At 37.5% G+C, this 18614-nt stretch overlaps 1 protein-coding gene across 16 annotated transcripts in view; it reads left to right on the top strand.

Moving 5' to 3' along the window:
- Window positions 1-18614, top strand: part of ATM (ATM serine/threonine kinase) — a 132239-nt gene that overhangs the window by 34568 nt on the left and 79057 nt on the right. For 12 of the 16 annotated variants that reach the window (XR_007156155.1, XR_007156156.1, XR_007156157.1 and 9 more), the window contains 10 exons: window positions 73-198; window positions 766-891; window positions 1824-1913; window positions 3180-3351; window positions 4287-4486; window positions 9420-9502; window positions 9599-9754; window positions 10423-10498; window positions 10627-10757; window positions 11485-11602. Coding sequence is in view for 11 of the 16 variants with exons in the window: in XM_047877193.1 (XP_047733149.1) it covers window positions 73-198; window positions 766-891; window positions 1824-1913; window positions 3180-3351; window positions 4287-4486; window positions 9420-9502; window positions 9599-9754; window positions 10423-10498; window positions 10627-10757; window positions 11485-11602 (1278 nt within the window). In the remaining 5 variants the exon portion in view is untranslated. Of the gene's footprint in view, window positions 1-72; window positions 199-765; window positions 892-1823; window positions 1914-3179; window positions 3352-4286; window positions 4487-9419; window positions 9503-9598; window positions 9755-10422; window positions 10499-10626; window positions 10758-11484; window positions 11603-18614 lie in introns of those variants that run through there. The other 4 variants (XR_007156158.1, XM_047877199.1, XR_007156159.1 and 1 more) reach the window with 4 other exon arrangements.

Genomic DNA, 18614 nt, shown 5'->3' on the forward strand with positions numbered 1-18614 from the left:
ACAAAAGATAACTGTGGTACTCAAAATTATTTGTGAAACGTGTATATTTTTTCTTTCTTGGTTCACTTGAAGTCTACAGATGCAGAAACGCTTATCCGATGTTCAAGTCTTGTGGTGGGTGTTCTTGGCTGCTATTGTTACATGGGTGTAATAGCTGAAGAGGAAGCATATAAATCAGAGTTGTTCCAGAAAGCCAAGGTATGAGAATTCATTCTGTTCACATTCTGGATAAATATGAGTGCAATGTATTCCTGGGGAAATTGGTATATTTGCTTGAGAAAACATAAAAACTTCTACATAGGGTAACCTTTTCTCTTTGGTTTATGCTGTCTGAGAGAAATGGAATTATCCATCCTTCCTTAAAACTTGATTTTAACCCAACTATACGTAGAGTAATTGAAATAGTATCACATTAACACTTAATCTTGTTAAAGAAAAACACTGACTTGTATGGGCACTTTTAAACGTTTTTTCTGTGATCAGTTATCCTAAAGAATCCTTGACTGAGTGTTAAGCAGGTTTGCTGGACACATGAAACTTACTTTCATCTCTGAGTCCTGTTCTGTCAGCGTGTGGTTTGTAAGGAGAACAGAGTATACGTTAAGTCATTAAAAACACTGTTAATTGTTACTATGACTTTTAGTTACTCTGGATAGCCAAGTATAACTTAAGAACACTGATTTTATTTCTTAAGTAGACTTTGAAGAGCAATCCCTAAACTGTCATTTTAACTAGAGTTTGGATTTTTTCTTCTTTTATCAATAGTCTCTCATGCAGTGTGCCGGAGAAAGTATCACTGTGTTTAAAAATAAGCCCCATGAAGAATCTAGGATTGTCTCACTGAGAAATTTGATGCATCTCTGTACGCGTTGCTTGTCTAACTGTACCAGGGTAAGGTGTTCTTACTTCACTGTGTGGTCACTCAGCGTGGTGGATAACTGGGTGCTGGTGGTACTGTTTTTTGGTCCATTTGTAATTTACAATTAAATGGAATGTAAATAAAGGTAGCATCCACAGGAATAAAGCAACAGGTAATCTGAGTTTCTCAGGAACGAATTTCATCATTTCGGGAAGGTTTCTGGGATTACCACTTTTATAGCCAACTACAGAGGCAACTCTTTTATGGGCAGCGCATTTTCTTTCATTTAGTAAAAATTTGTTGACTGTGGCCATGTGAGGTGCATACCACTGTACCGGGGCTAGTGAGCACCATGAAGATAGAGAACTCCAGCACATGCCTTGTTCTCTTTTGCCCAGATAGTCTTGTAGAACCCTGGGCAGAAAGAGTGTTGCTCTGTGTCATCTTTGTTTCGATTTGGAACAGGCCTAAGTTGTACCTGAGCCAGGCCAGAGTGTCAGTCACAGTTGGAAAGCAAGTTTTTCGAAAGCTAATGATAACTACATGGCTACATAACAATATTACCAGCACATATTTTTGATTTTATAATGTGTTTTTGTTTTTGGCTAAAAAAACGTAATGTGTTTTTCTGTGTTTTTCTGTAAATGGGGAAGGAGAGAAATGGAAGTGTGAATTCAAACTTACAGTTATCACTTGTGTTTAGGGTCACTAGTCGGTATTTTACTTTAATGTTTATACACAATATACTTAAATGTGCTGTAGTTATTACTCTAAGAAAAGAGGTTAGTGTTGTTGATGCAGTTTATATCTTGGCCCTGATAGTAAACTGATCATCCATGCTTCTCATGATAGAGAATTTCCAGCGTCAAAGAAAATTGGTATTTCATTTAAGATAGAGAAGATATTGTCTGCCAAGAATAAGTTTTTATTTTTTTGTTTGCTTGTGTTTTTGTCTTCATTACAGCCCAGTCCAAGTAAGATTGCATCTGGATTTTTCCTGAGATTGTTGACATCAAAGCTAATGAATGATATTGCAGATATTTGTAGAAGTTTAGTAAGTATGCGTGTTTTACCACCCTGTTTCATTGATTCTTTGATTCTTTTTTCGTCGATACCTCTCTTCGGTAGGTATTCATCTCACGATATATGGCACCTTATGTATTTTTAAATGTGGAAATTGAAGTTATTTGGTTTTGGAGGGGAATATATTCTTTGCTTCTTAATATCAGTACATACTGGTTGGCTTTTAGTTTTTCAGTAATTAGTAATAGACTGAATGATTGTAAAGTAATCATCCAGGCTTACACTTATTTCTATGTAATATTATACCAGAATTCAAAGTAATTGTTTATCTTTAAAAATAAAAACAAAAACTGTGTCAGACGAACAACACCTTCTCATCATGGCATTGACTTTTCTTCCATCCATACGAATGGGCTTTTGCTACATGTATTCTTTAGTCTAGAACAGTGCCTGGCGTGTACACTACTTACTCAAATGTATGTTGAATGAAAAATATTCTGTAATTTGGTCATTCTTCTATGTTGCTACATGCTGCTGTTTTTTATTTATTTATTTATTTATTTTAATGTATATTTATTTTTGAGAGAGACAGAGACAGAGCACGAGCAGGGGAGGGGCAGAGAGAGAGAGAGAGGGAGACACAGAATCTGGAACAGGCTCCAGGCTCCAAGCTGTCAGCACAGAGCCGGACGCAGGGTTGAACTCACGAACTGCAAGATCGTGACCTGAGCCGAAATCAGATACCCAATTGACTGAGCCACCCAGGCGCTCCTACTTGTTTTTTTAAAGTAGCATTGTATCTCATTATATGGGAATGGTATATATGTATTTTTAGTCCATCTGACCTTACCATTAGATGTCGTTTCTATTTTGTTGTTGTTACAGAGAGTTTTGTGGTAAAGATTCTTGTATTTCTGTCTACTAGTATGTGTGTATATCATGAATGTAGAATAAATTCTAGCAGTGGAATTGCTTGTTTAAAAGGAATGCGAATTTTACTTTTTGATGGATATTGTCAATTTCCTCAAAAACAGTCCTACCAATTTATACTTTTCCCCATATGCTCATGACATTTGGGTGTTACAAAGCTTATTGTAAGAAATTATTTTTAAGGTTTGCGTATTATTGTTGTATATACATACTACAGTGTATCCATTTTTTATTGTTAGACATTTAATAGAAATAATACTGCAGCATTCATACATGTGAATGTTGAATTGTTTGATTAGGTGAATTTTAACTAAAACATGCTTCTGGAAGAAGCCAATTTAAACATCTTTGTTTTTCTTCTCTGAAGGCATCCTTCAGCAGAAAGCCATTTGACTATGGAGAAGTGGAATCAGTGGAAGATGATCCTGATGAAAGTCTGATGGAGGCGGAGGATCAGTCATCCATGAGTCTATTCAGTGATTACCCTGCCGGCAGTGTTAGTGATGCTAACGTATCTGGAGAGGGTCAAAGTACTATTGGTAAATACGCATTTACTTCTTTTTCCCTTTGTATTGATTTGGCATTACGAAAGGCCTCAGAGATACCAATTTTTTGCCCATTTTATTTTCCCTTCTATAGTCTGCTGGGATTGGTTCCTTTCTGTGTACCTTAGATTTCTTTGATTTTGAATTGAATTTATTAGTTACCTGTGTTATTCTTCATCTAAGGAATTTAAAATAGATTATTTGGAAAACAAAGCAGGAGAGTGAAAACACCCCTGGGGCCATCGCTTTTTGGAATCAGCATCAACCGTTCACATGTTTTTTTATGCCTTCATTTCCTTTTAACAACTGTGAGCATTTTTTTTCATTAAGCTTTATTGGTAATTATACCTAAAAATATATATTTTTTAATGTTTATTTTTGAGAGAGAGCAAGAGAGAGAGAGAGAGAGAGATTTAGAGCAGGGGAGGGACAGAGAGAGAGGGAGACACAGAATCTGAAGCACGATCCAGGCTCTGAACTGTTAGCAGAGAGCCCAATGCGGGGCTCAAACCCACGAACTGTGAGATATGACCTGAGCAGAAATCAGATGCTTAACTGACTGAGCCACCCAAGTGTCCTGATCATTGTACTTTTTAATGGCTTCGTAATATCCAAATTAACATATGTACCATAACTCACGTGACCATTTTTTTTTTTTTGTCAGAAGTGTGGGTTCCTCTCTGTTTCGCTGTACTTGGCAGTGCTTCCGTGAATGTTTGTATAGATTATTTATTGATGACAGAATCCTAGAGTAACTTTTCATGAAGAATTTTGAAGCTTTTAGTGTTTAATCACTTTCACCATAATTTTGCTTTCCGTAGACTTTCATCCCTCTCTTTTTTTTTTGTAGACTGGAAAATGTTTGAGTTAATGTTCAATATATGTGTGTTGTGTCCCTCTCTTAGTTTTAATAAGGGCTTTTTATTCAGGTGCCATGAATCCTTTAGCTGAAGAACATCTTTCAAAGCAAGATCTGCTTTTCCTCGACATGCTCAAGTTCTTGTGTATGTGTGTAACTAGCGCTCAGACTAGTACCGTGTCATTCAGAGCAGCTGACATTCGGAGGAGACTGTTAATGTTAATTGATTCCAGCATGCTGGACCCTGCTAAATCCCTCCACCTGCACATGGTGAGTTCAGGGAAAGTGACACACCTTCAGTTCTGTCTGATGTTGCTGGATAAATAGAGTAGAGTATATGATACTTGTGATGGTTTGAAACTACTTCCTTGAGGAACAAATCTGACGCCAGTTATAAAAATGCTAGTTACCAAAAAATGCTGGTTATAAAAATATAAAAATCTGATGCTAGTTATAAAATAGACTTTTCCTTTTCATGTACCGTGAAAAAATTTTAAGTGGATAGTGAAACATTAAAACTCGGTTGGACTTTGGATACATTTATTATTTTTAGTTATAATTAATTATTATAAATTACTTTAAAGTAGGCCAAGAAACACAGAGTCCCGAGTAAAAATAATACATACCTTGTAGTTGAATTCTGAGTCTTGCCTTGACCTTATTTACATGTTGTAGATATTTTTAGATGTAATTTCAAGATGACAGTAAAGTAATGATACTACAAGAATTCCCCTATTTCCTTCACACGCTTCCACAGGTAACATTTTACCACATCTGCCTGTTTAGTAATTCTCTATCCTTGCCTCAAATTGTCATGCGTTTTCAGTCTCTTTCAATCTGGAACAGTTCTGTAGTCTTTCCTTAGGACGTTAGTATTTTTGAATAGTATAGGCATTTGTCCTTCTCTTTTTTTCACTTGCATACACCACACAGTGCTCATCACAACAGTTGCCCTCCCAATACCCATCAGCCGTCTAGCCCATCCCCCTGCCCACCTCCCTTCCAGGAACCCTCAGTTTGGTTTTGGTTAAGAGTCTGTTTTATGGTTTGCCCCTCTCCCCGCCCCCCCATGTGTCTCTTCAAATCAGTATGTTTTTTAATGTTTCTTTATTTTGAGAGAGAGAGAGAGAGGGAGAGAATATGAATGGGGCAGGGGCAGAGAGAGAGAGAGAGAGAGAGAGAGAGAGAGAGAGAGAGTCCCAAGCAGGCTCCACGCTCTTAGTGTGGAGCCCCGTGTAGGGTTCCACTCCACGAACCGTGAGATATGACCTGAGCCGAAATCAAGAGTCAGACGCTCAACCGAGTCACCCAGGCGCCCCTCGAATCAGTATTTTTACATCCTTCAGGTAAATACCTAATAATGCAACCGTTAGGTCATAGGGTAGTTAGTTGTGTTCTTAACTTTTTGAGGAACCTCCATACTGTTTTCCAGAGTGACTCCACCAGTTTGCATTCCCACCAACAGTGTAAGAGGATTCTGCTTTCTCCTTATGCTAGCCAATACCTGTTGTTTCCTCTGTTGTTAATTTTAGCCATTCTGACAGGTATCAGGTGGTATCTCATTGTGGTTTCAGTTTGTATTTCCCTGATGATGAGTGATGTTGAGCATCTTTTCATGTGTCTCTTAGCCATCTGGATGTCTTCTTTGGAAAAGTGTCTATTCATATCTTCTGCCCATTTCTTAACTGGATTATTTTTTGGGGGGGTGTGTTGAGTTTGCTAGGTTTGCTGTAGATTTTGGATACTAACCCTTTATCCGATATGTCATTTACAAATACCTTCTTCCATTCCATAGGCTGCCCTTTAGTTTTGTTGATGGTTTCCTTCACTGTGCAGAAGGTCTTTATTTTGATGAAGTCCCAGTGGTTCATTTTTGTTTTTGTTTCCTTTGCTTCTGGAGATGTGTCTAATAAGTTGCTGCCTGTGTTCTCCTGTAGGATTTTGATGTTCGTGTCTTACATTTAGGTCCTTCAACCATTTTGAATTTTTTTGTGTACGGTGTAAGAAAGTGGTCCAGTTTTATTCTTCATGTTGCTGTCCAATTTTCCCTACACATTTGCTGAAGAGACTGTCTTTTTTCCATTGAATATTATTTCCTGCTTTTTTGAAGATTAGTTGACCGTATAATTGTGGATCCATTTCTGGGTTTTCTTTTCTGTTCCTTTGACTTACGTGTCTGATTTTGTGCCAGTACCACACTTCCTGGATGACTACAGCTTTGTAGTATAGCTTGAAATCCAGAATCGTGATGACTCCCGTTTTGTTTTTCTTTTTCAAGATTGCTTTGGCCATTTGGGGTCGTTGGTAGTTCCATACCAATTTTAGGATTGTTTGTTCTAGCTCTGTGAAAAATGCTGGTTGTATTTTGATAGGGATTGCATTAAATGTATGGATTGCATTGAATAGTATAGACTTTTTAATGATGTTTGTTCTTCCAATCCATAAGCTTGGAATGTTTTTCTGTTTCTTTGTGTCTTCTTCAATTTCTTTCATCAGTGTTTTATAGTTTTCGGACTACAGATCTTTTACCTCTTTGGTAGGTTTATTCCTAAGTATCTTAGGGTTTTTGGTACAATTATACATGGGTCGATTCCTTGATTTCTCTTTCTGCTGTTCCGTTATTGGTGGACAGAACTGCAACAGATATCTGCATTAATTTTGTATCCTGTGACTTCACTGAATTTGTGTATCAATTCTAGCATTTTTTGGTGGAGTCTTTAGATTTTCTACATGGAATATCATGTTGTCTACAAATCATGAGCATTTGACTTCTTTGCCTATTTGGATGCTTTGTTTTTCTTGTTGTCTGATTGCTGAGACTCATACTTCCAGTCTTATGTTAAATAACAGTGGTGAGAGTGGACATCCCTGTCTTGGTCTTGACCATACTGACCCTCCTTGCAGCCCAGGACCATGATCATGGTGAATGATTCTTTTAATGTACTATTTATTAGATTGGATTTGCTAGTAGTTTGTTGAGAATTTTTGCATCCATGTTCATCAGGGATATTAGTTTATAATTCTTTTTTTTATTGGAGTCTTTGGTTTTGGAATCAAGGTAATACTGGCCTTATAGAAGAGTTTGTAAGTTTCCTCCCATTTCTACTTTTTGGAACACTTTGAGAAGAAAATGTATTAACTGTTCTTTAAATGTTTGGTAGAATTTACCTGGGAAGCCATGTGGCCCTGGACTTTTGTTTGTTGAGAGATTTTTGATTACTGATTCAATTTCTTTGCTGGTTATGAGCCTGTTCAAATTTTCTATTTCTGTTTCAGTTTTGGTAGTTTGTATGTTTCTAGGAGTTTATCTGTTTCTTCCAGATTGCCTAAATTGTTACATATCATTTTTCATATTACTCTCTTATAATCGTTTGTATTTCTGTGGTGTTCGTCGTAATCTCTTTCATTTGTGATTTTATTTATTTGGGTCCTTTCTTTTTTCTTTTTGGTAAGTCTAGCTAGGGGTTTATCAGTTTTATTAATTCTTTCAAAGAACCAGCTCCTAGTTTCATTGATCTGTTCTGGGTTTTTTGTTTGTTTGTTTCTATATTGTTTATTTCTTCTCTGATCTTTATTATTCCCTTCTTCTGTTGGCTTTAGGCTAAAAGCATCAGAAGAAGGGAAATATAGCCACTTGTTCTTTAGAAACCCTCACTTTGGGTTTGTCTCATGTTTCCTAATAAGTAGATACAGATTTGGAGTTTGTTTTTTTTGTTTTTTTTTTGTTTTGTTTTTGTTTTGTTTTTTTTTTTGTTGTTGTTTTTTTGAGAATATTAAGAAAGGAATCCCTCTCCTGCCCTACCCCTATTAATCTGTCCACCTACCAATAGATATCTTCAGTTCCACTCCAACATCATAGGATTTGTTGTTTTCTCTGTCCATATTTCTAGCTACCTTTCCCAACAGTAAGGGACCTGGCTTCCCGTTTAACTTCCATACAATTTACTTGGTTACTCAGTATTCTTATATGTTACTTAGCTCCTGACCATGTAAGTCATCTCCTTCGCCCCAGCACTGCTGAACTTTTACGGAGAGCCTCTGGCCCAGCAAGTATGCTGGGTGAGTCCATGGGCATGTCCCTAGTCCCAGAAAATTGGCAAACATGCCCGTGTTTCCTCAGACCTGGGAAACATGCCAGGGGATTCTGTAATTAGAACCTCTTATGGTTGTGAAGTTGGAATCCTTGTGGAATCCTTGTCATGTTCCAGCTGTTGTGAACAAGCTTGTTGATCCTCTGACCCCAGCAAATGTGCGCAGTTGAGCCTTGTGTGATCCCCTGGTTTTGACCCTGGCCAACACTCTAGTCAGGTCTCCAGCCCTGACCAGTGAGAAAGGCTCTGAGCTTTTCTTGAGGCTTTGGTGTTTAAAGTCAGTTCACGATACTCTGTGACATCGTGCATGTGACTCTCAAAGCAAATATTTAAAATGGTCCAATTTAATCTTCTTTTATAATATCTGAGAAGGCGGAAGAAACATTTTTCTACATATGGATGATAGGAAAAAGTATCTTTGAATTTCTTACTATAGCTAGAAAATTGTTTGGCGGCTCTCGGAAACCAGCTGCCTAGTTACAACTGCCATTATTATACCTGGTAGTTGCTGAGTGGCCCTTGGTATCCCCAGTACCATAGAGAACCCTACAAGGTTGCCTTTAGGAAGAGAAGCCAGTGTATTTGCCTTTTCCCTGCCTACCACTATGTCTGTTGTCCAAAATTCCATAGAACAGTTTTGAACCATTGAAGTCTTATCCCGAAGCATTATTTTTGGAGGATAGGAACATAATAATCATTTCAGATTCTTGCGCAGGCTTTTAACCCCAACAGTGATTACAACTATCTATTTACTGAATTCCTACAAAACATGCTAGACATTTATATTCATTTCCTTTAATCCTCAGTAATCTGGCCATGTAAGTGCCCTGTCCGCATTTTACAGGTGAGAGTACAAGGCCCCGATGACAAGGCACGTTTTTTAACCATGCAAGTAATAGGTTGTAGTGCTGGGATTTGAGTCCAGCTCTGTTTGACTTCAGACCCTTTTTGTTACTATACTGCCTCTTTTACAAATTCACTGGTCTTGTGTGTGTATTTGTGTGTGCACACGTGTGCATGCATTAATGTGTGAATTTATGGTTACATATGTATACTTATTTAAGCAAATGACCTATAGAAAAAAAATGATTTAACCCTCTCAACTGTCTTAGTATCTAGTGCTCTTAAAGGAGCTTCCTGGAGAAGAACATCCTTTGCCGATGGAAGAGGTTGTTGAACTCCTAAAGCCACTATCGTAAGAAATTAAAACCATGTGTTATGTTCACTTTAAATTTATAAACTAACTGGTGTGTTGTGCTGTACTTACAAAGTTAAATTTTTTCCACTATAGCAACGTGTGTTCTTTGTATCGCCGTGACCAGGATGTTTGCAAAACAGTTTTAAACCACGTCGTTCATATAGTGATGAACCTGTGTCAAGGCAGTATGGATGCTGAAAACACAAGGGATGCTCAAGGGCAGTTTCTAACAGTGATCGGAGCGTTCTGGTAGGTGCAGAGTATTTTGTGGCGTTCTTAACTTTCTTTTACTACTCTGGATGCAATTGTTAACTTTGTCTTTCTGCATTAGTGATTTGTTCGAATCCTTGAATGTGAGTATATACATCTTTTAACAATAGCAGAATGTAATTTCTGTTTCCTTCCTCGATTGCTTGAAGAACAGTGAACACATTGGCCTTGTCACCAGTGTATGCATGTAGTCACAGTGTGATGTGACACGAGGCAAGTTTTACCATATTTACAGAGGAGCACATCTTTAGAGCCCTCCTCCCACTTGATTTGTAAGGATTTCTGAATCAGTGTAGAGTGTGGTTTTGAAATCTTTGATATAAAAACAAGTTTTACAAATGTTTTCCTTTTAAAGCAAGTTTATAAATTACATGGTTCGCTGAAGTATGATAGCCCCCAGATGAGGCATGATCATAGAAAACAAATAAGGTACATTAAAATGAACTCCTTTTCAAACTAACTTTTTTTATTTAGAGTTTTTTGGAAGCTGAGAATATTGGCCTATGAGAATTACAGAATGAGAATTAAATTTAGTATGAAAAGAAATTTCGGAAGAAACCTAGAATAAGTATGATACTCAATGATATATTTTGACTGAGCTTTTAGGGGAATAATTATTTGACTTTGAAACACTTACTTTATTTCAGGCACTTAGCAAAGGAGGGGAAATGCACATTCTCTGTAAGAATGGCACTAGTAAAATGCCTTAAAACTTTGCTCGAGGTGAGTTATTCCACATCAATTATTAGTAAGGTCTCTATTGAAATTTTTAAAGTAGCCTTTGTTTCTGTTTGTTGGTGGATAATTTTTGTCTTAGTATTTCATATTTAACCTTAGTTCTTTTCCCATAGGCTGATCCTTATTCAAAATGGGCTATTCTTAATGTGATGGGCAAAGAGTTTCCTGTGAACGAAGTCTTTCCACATTTTCTTGCTGATAATCATCATCAAGTTAGCATGTTGGCCGCAGAGTCCATCAATAGGTAATAGGTCCTATATTCATGACGTGTCTAGAATGCTGCAGATCGCAGTGTCTCATCTGGCACAGTCGTGGGTCACTAGTTGTGATATTGAAAGTAGGTAGCACTTACTGGGCATATACTGTAGGCCTGGCAGTTATGTTTTCTCTTAATTCTGACACTTTTATCACTTAGATACTATTATTTTCTCCATTTTGTGAGTAAAAAGTGTGGCTCAGTGAGAGAAAGTAACTTGCTCCGTGCCATACAGCTAGTAAGTGGTTGAGTTGAATAAGATGTGTCTCTTAACCACTTCCAGAAGGTATTGAATGTTTGGATGTCACTGTGACTTTTATATGCATTTATAAAATGAAGATTGGGACATTTCATTTTGTGCTAATTACGATTATATTTATTCTGGTGAACATGCAGTCAGGCATTGGAGTGATTCTATCATGTAGACCTGTTTTATGTTTGAGTACTTAAAGGAGCAACTGTAATTTTTTAGGACTGCATGTTTTTGTCAGGTTGTTCAGCATTCTTGAACGCTTGAAATGTTATGTTCTCACACATCTACCTAAAATATAAGCTGCTTAAATGGGCTCAGATTTCATTAGTTTTTTGAAACAAGACCCAGTATGTTAGTGTGTGTCACATAGTGATTTATTTGTGTCTGATAATATACTTTGGAAAGTTGTATTTAAGGTAAATTATTTCGCTTTTTACTTTTTTTTTTTTTTTTTTTTTTAAGATTATTCCAGGATATGAAGAACAGAGGTTCTTCCACATTATTGAAAGCACTTCCTTTGAAGCTTCAGCAAACAGCTTTTGAAAATGCATACTCGAAAGCTCAGGAAGGAATGAGAGAAGTAGTAATTTTAATACTTGCTAGTATCATACACTTCTTATAAATATGGTATATACTACTTTACCAAGTGTGGTCTAAGACGACATCCGCTGGTTTACTAAAACAACTGTATGAGTTAATTGAAATTACCTTATTATAGGTTAGACTTGGTCCAATAATGGAAATTTCTTTTGATTCAACTTAGATGTACTATTTTTGTGGGAAGAACAAAATTTATTGAGTGTAAATGGCTTCCTTTTTCATTAAAATTTTAATTGAGGGGTGCCTGGTTGGCTCAGTTAAGTGTCTGACTCGGTTTCGGCTCAGGTCATGATCTCATGGTTCGTGAGTTTGAGTACCGCATCAGGCTCTGCGTGGACAGTGTGGAGCCTGCTTAGGATACCCTCTCTCTTTCTCTCTGTCTCTGTCTCTCTCTCTTTCTGCCCCTCCCCCACTCACGCTGTGTCTGTCTCTCTCAAAATAAATAAAAATAAACTTAAAAAAAAATTTTTTTTAAGTTGAAGTATCGTTAACGTACAATGTTACATTAGTTTCACGTGTATAACATGATAATTTCACAATTCTGTACATTACCCAGTGCTTACGATAGACGTAGTCACCATACTATAAACGTAGTCACCATACAGCATTGTTACATTATTATTGAGTATATTCCCTGTGCTGTATTTTTCATCCCTGTGACTTATTTTATAGATGGAAGTTTGTACCTCTTAATCTCCATTCTCTCTTTCACCCGTTCCTCCACCCACCTCCCCTCTGATAATCACCACTTCTCTGTATTTAAAAGTCTGATTTTTTTTTGTTCACTTGAAGTGAAATCCTATGGTGTTTGTGTTTCTTTGGTTTATTTCACTTAGCATAATACCATCTGTGTCCATCCACATTGTTGCAGAAGTCAAGATCTCATTCTTTTTTGTGGCTGAGTCATATTCTGTTGCACCCACCTGCGCACTCATCCTCCATATATTCTTTATCCATTCATTTGTCAGTGGACACTTGGGTTACTTCCATCACTTGGATATTGTGAATAATGCATAGGGGTGCATATATCTTTTTTTTGTTTTTTTAATTTTTTTTTAATGTTTATTTATTTTTGAGACAGAGAGAGACAGAGCATGAATGGGAGAGGGTCAGAGAGAGGGAGACACAGAATCCGAAACAGGCTCCAGGCTCCGAGCTGTCAGCACAGAGCCCGACGCGGGGCTCGAACTCACGGACCGTGAGATCGTGACCTGAGCTGAAGTTGGTGCTCAACCGACTGAGCCACCCAGGCGCCCCTGCATATATCTTTTAAATTGGTGTTTTTGTTTCTTTGAGTGAGTACCCAGTAGTGAAATTATTGGATCATAAGGGATTCCTATTTTTAATTTTTTTTTTTTTTTAACATTTATTTATTTTTGGGACAGAGAGAGACAGAGCATGAACGGGGGAGGGGCAGAGAGAGAGGGAGACACAGAATCGGAAGCAGGCTCCAGGCTCCGAGCCATCAGCCCAGAGCCCAACGCGGGGCTCAAACTCATGGACCGCGAGATCGTGACCTGGCTGAAGTCGGACGCTTAACCGACTGCGCCACCCAGGCGCCCCTCCTATTTTTAATTTTTTAAAGAACCTTATACTGTTTTCCACATTGGCTTCACCATTTTATATTCCCACCAACAGTGCACAGGGTTCCTTTTCTCCACATCCTCACTAACACTTGTTATTTCTGATTTTCTTGATAGCAACCATTCTGACAGGTGTGAGGTAATAGCTCATTGTGGTTTTGGTTTGTATTTCCATGATGAATGATGTTGAGCATCTTTTCATGTGTCTGTTGGCCATCTCGATGTCTTCTTTGGAAAAATGTCTGTTTAGGTACTCTGCTCATCTTTTAATCAAATTTTTCTTTAGGTGTTAAATTGTAGAAGTTCTTTATATATTTTGGATGTTAATTCCTTATCAGATATATCACTTACAAATATCTCTTTCCTTTCCGTTTTGTTGATGGTTTCCTTTGGTGGGCAAAACATATTTATTTCGGTGTTCTCCCAATAGTTTATTTTTGCTTTAGTTTTCTTTGCCTGAATTGATACACAGAAAACTTGCTAAGGTCAGTGTCCAAGAGAATACTGCCTATGTTTTCTTTTAGGAATTTTGTGGTTTCAGGTGTCACATTTAGACTTTTCATCCATTTTGAGTTTATTTTTGTGTATGGAGTTAGTGGCCCAGTTTTATTATTGGCATGTAGCTGTCCCGTTTTCCCAGCACCATTTTATTGAAGATACTGTTTGTTTCGCATTGTATATTCTTGCCTCCTATGTCATAGACTCACCATGTAAGTGTAGGTTTATTTCTAGCCTCTCTCTCATGTTACATTGATTGTGTATCTTTTTTTATGCCAGTACCATACTGCTTTGATTACTGTGATTGTGATATCTCTGGTTTTGTTCTTTTTCAAGACTGTTTTGGCTATTCAGAGTCTTTTCTGGTCCCATACAAGCTTTATAAGATTATTTGTTCCAGTTCTGTGAAAAATACTGTTGGTATTTTGATAGGGATTGCATTGAATCTGTAGATTGTTTTGAGTAGTATGGACATTTTGATAATACTAATTCTTCCAATAGGAGACCATGACATATATTTCCATTTTTCTGTGTCATTTTCAGTTTCTTTCATTAATATCTTATTTTTTCAGAGTATAGGTCTTTTACCTCCTTGGTTAAATATACTCCTAGGTATTTTATTCTTTTTGGTATAATTGTAAATGGCATTGTTTTCTTAGTTTCTCTTTCTGCTACTTCGTTACTAGTGTATAAAAAACTGCGACAGATTTCTGTGTATTAATTTTGTATCCTGCAACAGCATACTGAATTCATTTATGAGTTCTAATGGTTTTTTGATGGAGCTTTAGGGTTTTCTTTTTTTTTTTAGTTGATTTATTTTGAGAGAACACAAGCAGGGGAGGGGCAGAGAGAAGGAGAGACAGAACCCCAAGCAGGATCTGCACTGTCAGCGCAGAGCCCGATGTGGGGCTTGAACCCACAAACCACAAGATCATGACCCGAGCTGAGATCAAGAGTCAGACGCTTAACTGACTGAGCCACCCAGGCGCTCCGTGGGGTTTTCTATGTGTAGTATCATTTCATCTGCAAATAGTGGCAGTTTCACTTCTTCCTTACCAATTTAGATGCCTTTTATTTCATGTCTGGTTGCTGTAGTTAGGGCTTCCAGTATTGTGTTGAATAAAAATGGTGAGAGTGGACACCTTTTATTTGTGCCTGCTCTTAGAGTAAATGCTTTTAGTTTTTCACCATTGAGTATAATGTTAGCTGCGGGTTTTTCACATATGGCTTTTATCATGTTGAGCTTTGTTTCCCCTAAACCCTCTTTGTTCGGAGAGTGTTTATCATGAAAGATGTTGTAGTTTGTTAAATTTTTTTTTATCTATTGAGGGGATCATATGGTTTTTATTTTTCCTCTTGTTAATATGATGTATCACATTGATTGACTTGTGAATATTGAACCTTCCTTGCATCCCTGAAATAAATACCCTTGACTGCAGCAAATGGTCTTTTTGATGTATTGTTGAATTTAGTTTGGTATTATTTTTAAAATTTTTTTTTTTCAAAGTTTATTTATTTTTGGGACAGAGAGAGACAGAGCATGAACGGGGGAGGGGCAGAGAGAGAGGGAGACACAGAATCGGAAACAGGCTCCAGGCTCTGAGCCATCAGCCCAGAGCCCGACGCGGGGCTCGAACTCGCAGACCGCGAGATCGTGACCTGGCTGAAGTCGGACGCTTAACCGACTGCGCCACCCAGGCGCCCCGAAGTTTGGTATTATTTTGTTGGGGATTTTTGCATCTGCATTCATCAGGGATATTGGCCCCTAGTTCTCTTTTTTGTCTGTCTGCCTGGTTTTGGTATCAGGGCCTTATAGAACAAATTTGGAAGTTTTCCTTTCTCTTCTCATTTTTGGAGTAGTTTGAGAAGAATAAATATTATCTCTTCTTTAAATGTCTGGTAGAATTCACCTGTGAAGCCATCTGGTTTTGGATGTGTTTGTTGGGAGATTTTTGATTACCAATTCAATTTCTTTACTAGTAATCTATTCAAATTTTCTATTTCTTCCTGATTTAGTTTTGGAACTTTATGTGTCTAGAAATTCACCCATCTGTTCTTGATTGTCCAGTTTGTTGGCATATAATGTTTCATAGTATTCTCTTATTCTTTGTATTTTTGTGGTATCAGTTGCTTTGTATTTTTGTGGTATCAGTTGCGATTTTATTTGAGTCCTCTCTTTTTTCTTGATGAATCTGGTTAAAGGATTATCAATTTTGTTGATCTTTTCAAAGAACCAGCCCTTGGCTTCCTTGATCTTTTGTTTTTGTTGTTGTTGTCTCTTTTCTTTATTTCCTTTCTAATCTTTATTCCCTTCCTTCCACCAGCTTTGGCCTTTGCTTTTTCTTTTTCTAGTTCTGTTAGGTGTAAAGTTAGGTTGTTTTCTTGAGAGTTTCGTTGTTTCTTGAGGTATTGCTATAAACTTCCCTCTTAGAACTGCTTTTGCTACATCCCAAATATATTGGATCATTGTGTTTTCATTTTCATTTGTTTCCATGTATATTTTTATTTCCTCTTTGATTTCTTCATTTACCCACTGGGTGTTCAGTAGCATGTTGTTTAGACCATGTGCATTTGTGGTTTTGTCAGGATTTTTAAATTGATTTATACCATTGTGTTCGGAAAAGTTGCTTGATGTGATTTCTGTCTTCTTAAAATATTTCTTGTAAGATCTGGTTAAAAACCAATTTGGAGAAAGGTGATGGTAGGAAGAAATGGATTGAAAACCATGTTCTGATAGGGGAGATCAACTTATGTTGGTGTTCTTTAGGGAGCCTTATGATTCTTATATTTCTTTGTAGAATAATGTTTTTCTTAAATGGCAAAATTATCTGACTGTTAGAATTTATTCACTTATTTATGCCTTGATATGTTTGTGAAAAGTATATGAGGTGGTTAATCAAATACTATCTAGTCGGTGATAACACAAAAGGACAGTTTTTGGACAGTTGGGTGAAAGAATGTGAATTTCAAAAAAAGTTTCAATAGATTGGAAAAATGAATGTGAATTATATAAGATTTAATAGAGATGTATATGGTACATTTTAAAATTAGCCTGTCTTAAGCAAAAAGGGAAAATACTGACTTGATAGAAATTCATTTGTAACAAGTCCTAACAAGTTTTACTCTTGAGAGCACTGTATGAATCCCATTGCAATAGTTATCAAAAGAAACAAATTCTGCCTTAGATGTCATTAATAGAAGCTTACTGTCACAAACAAGCTGATAAAAAGAATCTGGACTCATCTATACATTATAGAAGGCAGCTTGTATTTTGGGTTGGGTTCTGAGTAGAAGTAGATTTTTAACTAGGATGTTAAACTAGTCTGTAGATCCTGTCTCTCCTAAGGAGTTGGTGAAGGAGCTGACTTAGTGGGAACCTCATAGCTATTTTCAAACATGTCAATGATGGCCATTTAGTAAAGGCTCTTTCTTTTCCTTGTTCCAAAAAACCAGAAGTAGGATCAATGGGTAGGAGAGTTTCTAAATGTGAAGATAAACTTTTCTTTTAAGATTTTATTTTTTAATTTTTTTTAATGTTTATTTATTTTTGACAGAGAAAGAGACAGAGTGTGAGTGGGGGAGGGACAGACAGAGGGGGAGACACAGAATCTGAAGCAGGCTCTAGGCTCTGAGCTGTCAGCACAGAGCTTGACCCAGGGCTTGAAGTCGCGAACCATGAGATCATGACCAGAGCCAAAGTCAGATGCTTAAGCAGCTGAGCCACCCAGGCGCCCCATTTATGATTTTATTTTTAAGTAATCTCTTCACCGATTGTGGGGCTCAAACTCACAAGTCTGAGATCAAGAATCTCATGCTCCACCTACTGAACCAGCCAGGTGCCCGAGAAGCTTTTATCAACTATAGCTAGTCAAAAAATGTTCACATCTGTTGGGATATTATAATGATGGGTCATTAAACTAGAAGCATGTGTCATTCTGTCTAGTTGCATGATTTTATTTTTACCTTTTTTTTTTTTTTGAGAGAGAGAAAGAGCACACATGCCCATGCACGCATGCAAGTGGGACAGGGGCAGAGGGAGAGAGAGAGAATCTCAAGCAGGCTCCCTGCCCAGTGCAGAGCCTGTAGTGGGGCTTGAGATCACGACTGCGAGATCATGACCTGAGCTAAAATCAAGAGTTGGACGCTTAACCAACTGAGCTACTCGGGTGCCCCCATTTTTACTTTTGACAGTACACGTGACTGTATGTTTTGCAGTATAAAGTGCTATCTATGAAGTTATGATAATAAAAACATCTCAGGATGTATACTTTGTAATTGAAAAGGAGCTTTTAATTATTCTCCCCTACTTGGTTTTTTTTTTTTTAATTTAAGTTTTTGTTTTAATTCTAGTCAGTTAGCCTACAGTGTTTTACTAGCTTCAGGTGTACAATGTGGTGATTCAGCATTTCCTTACATCACCTATGCTCATCACAAGAGCACCCTTCATCCCCATCACCTGTTTACCCTCCCCCCCCACCCCTCTGCTTGCCTCTCTGGTGACCATCAGGTTGCCCTTGTTGCAATTTCTTTCTTGTTTTTCTTTAAATTGCTTTATACCTCACTGAAATGTTTGTGAATTCTTTCCCTAAGATATTATCAGAAACAGTTTTTGCACTCTGGGAACTTTGATATTTTCTCATATCTCTGCTCTTGGCTCCATCACTCTAGGGTTTAAAATTGCTCACTGGCGGGGGCCTGGGTGGCTCAGTCAGTTAAGCGGCCGACTTTGGCTCAGGTCATGATTTCGGTCCGTGAGTTCGAGCCCCAGTCGGGCTCTGTGCTGACAGCTCAGAGCCTGGAGCCTGTTTCAGATTCTGTGTCTCCCTCTCTCTGACCCTCCCCTGTTCGTGCTCTGTCCTCTGTCTCAAAAATAAATAAATGTTAAAAAATTTTTTTTTTTAAATAAAAATA

This window comes from Prionailurus viverrinus, chromosome D1, assembly GCF_022837055.1.
Source record: "Prionailurus viverrinus isolate Anna chromosome D1, UM_Priviv_1.0, whole genome shotgun sequence".
Classification (NCBI taxonomy): Eukaryota; Metazoa; Chordata; class Mammalia; order Carnivora; family Felidae; genus Prionailurus; species Prionailurus viverrinus.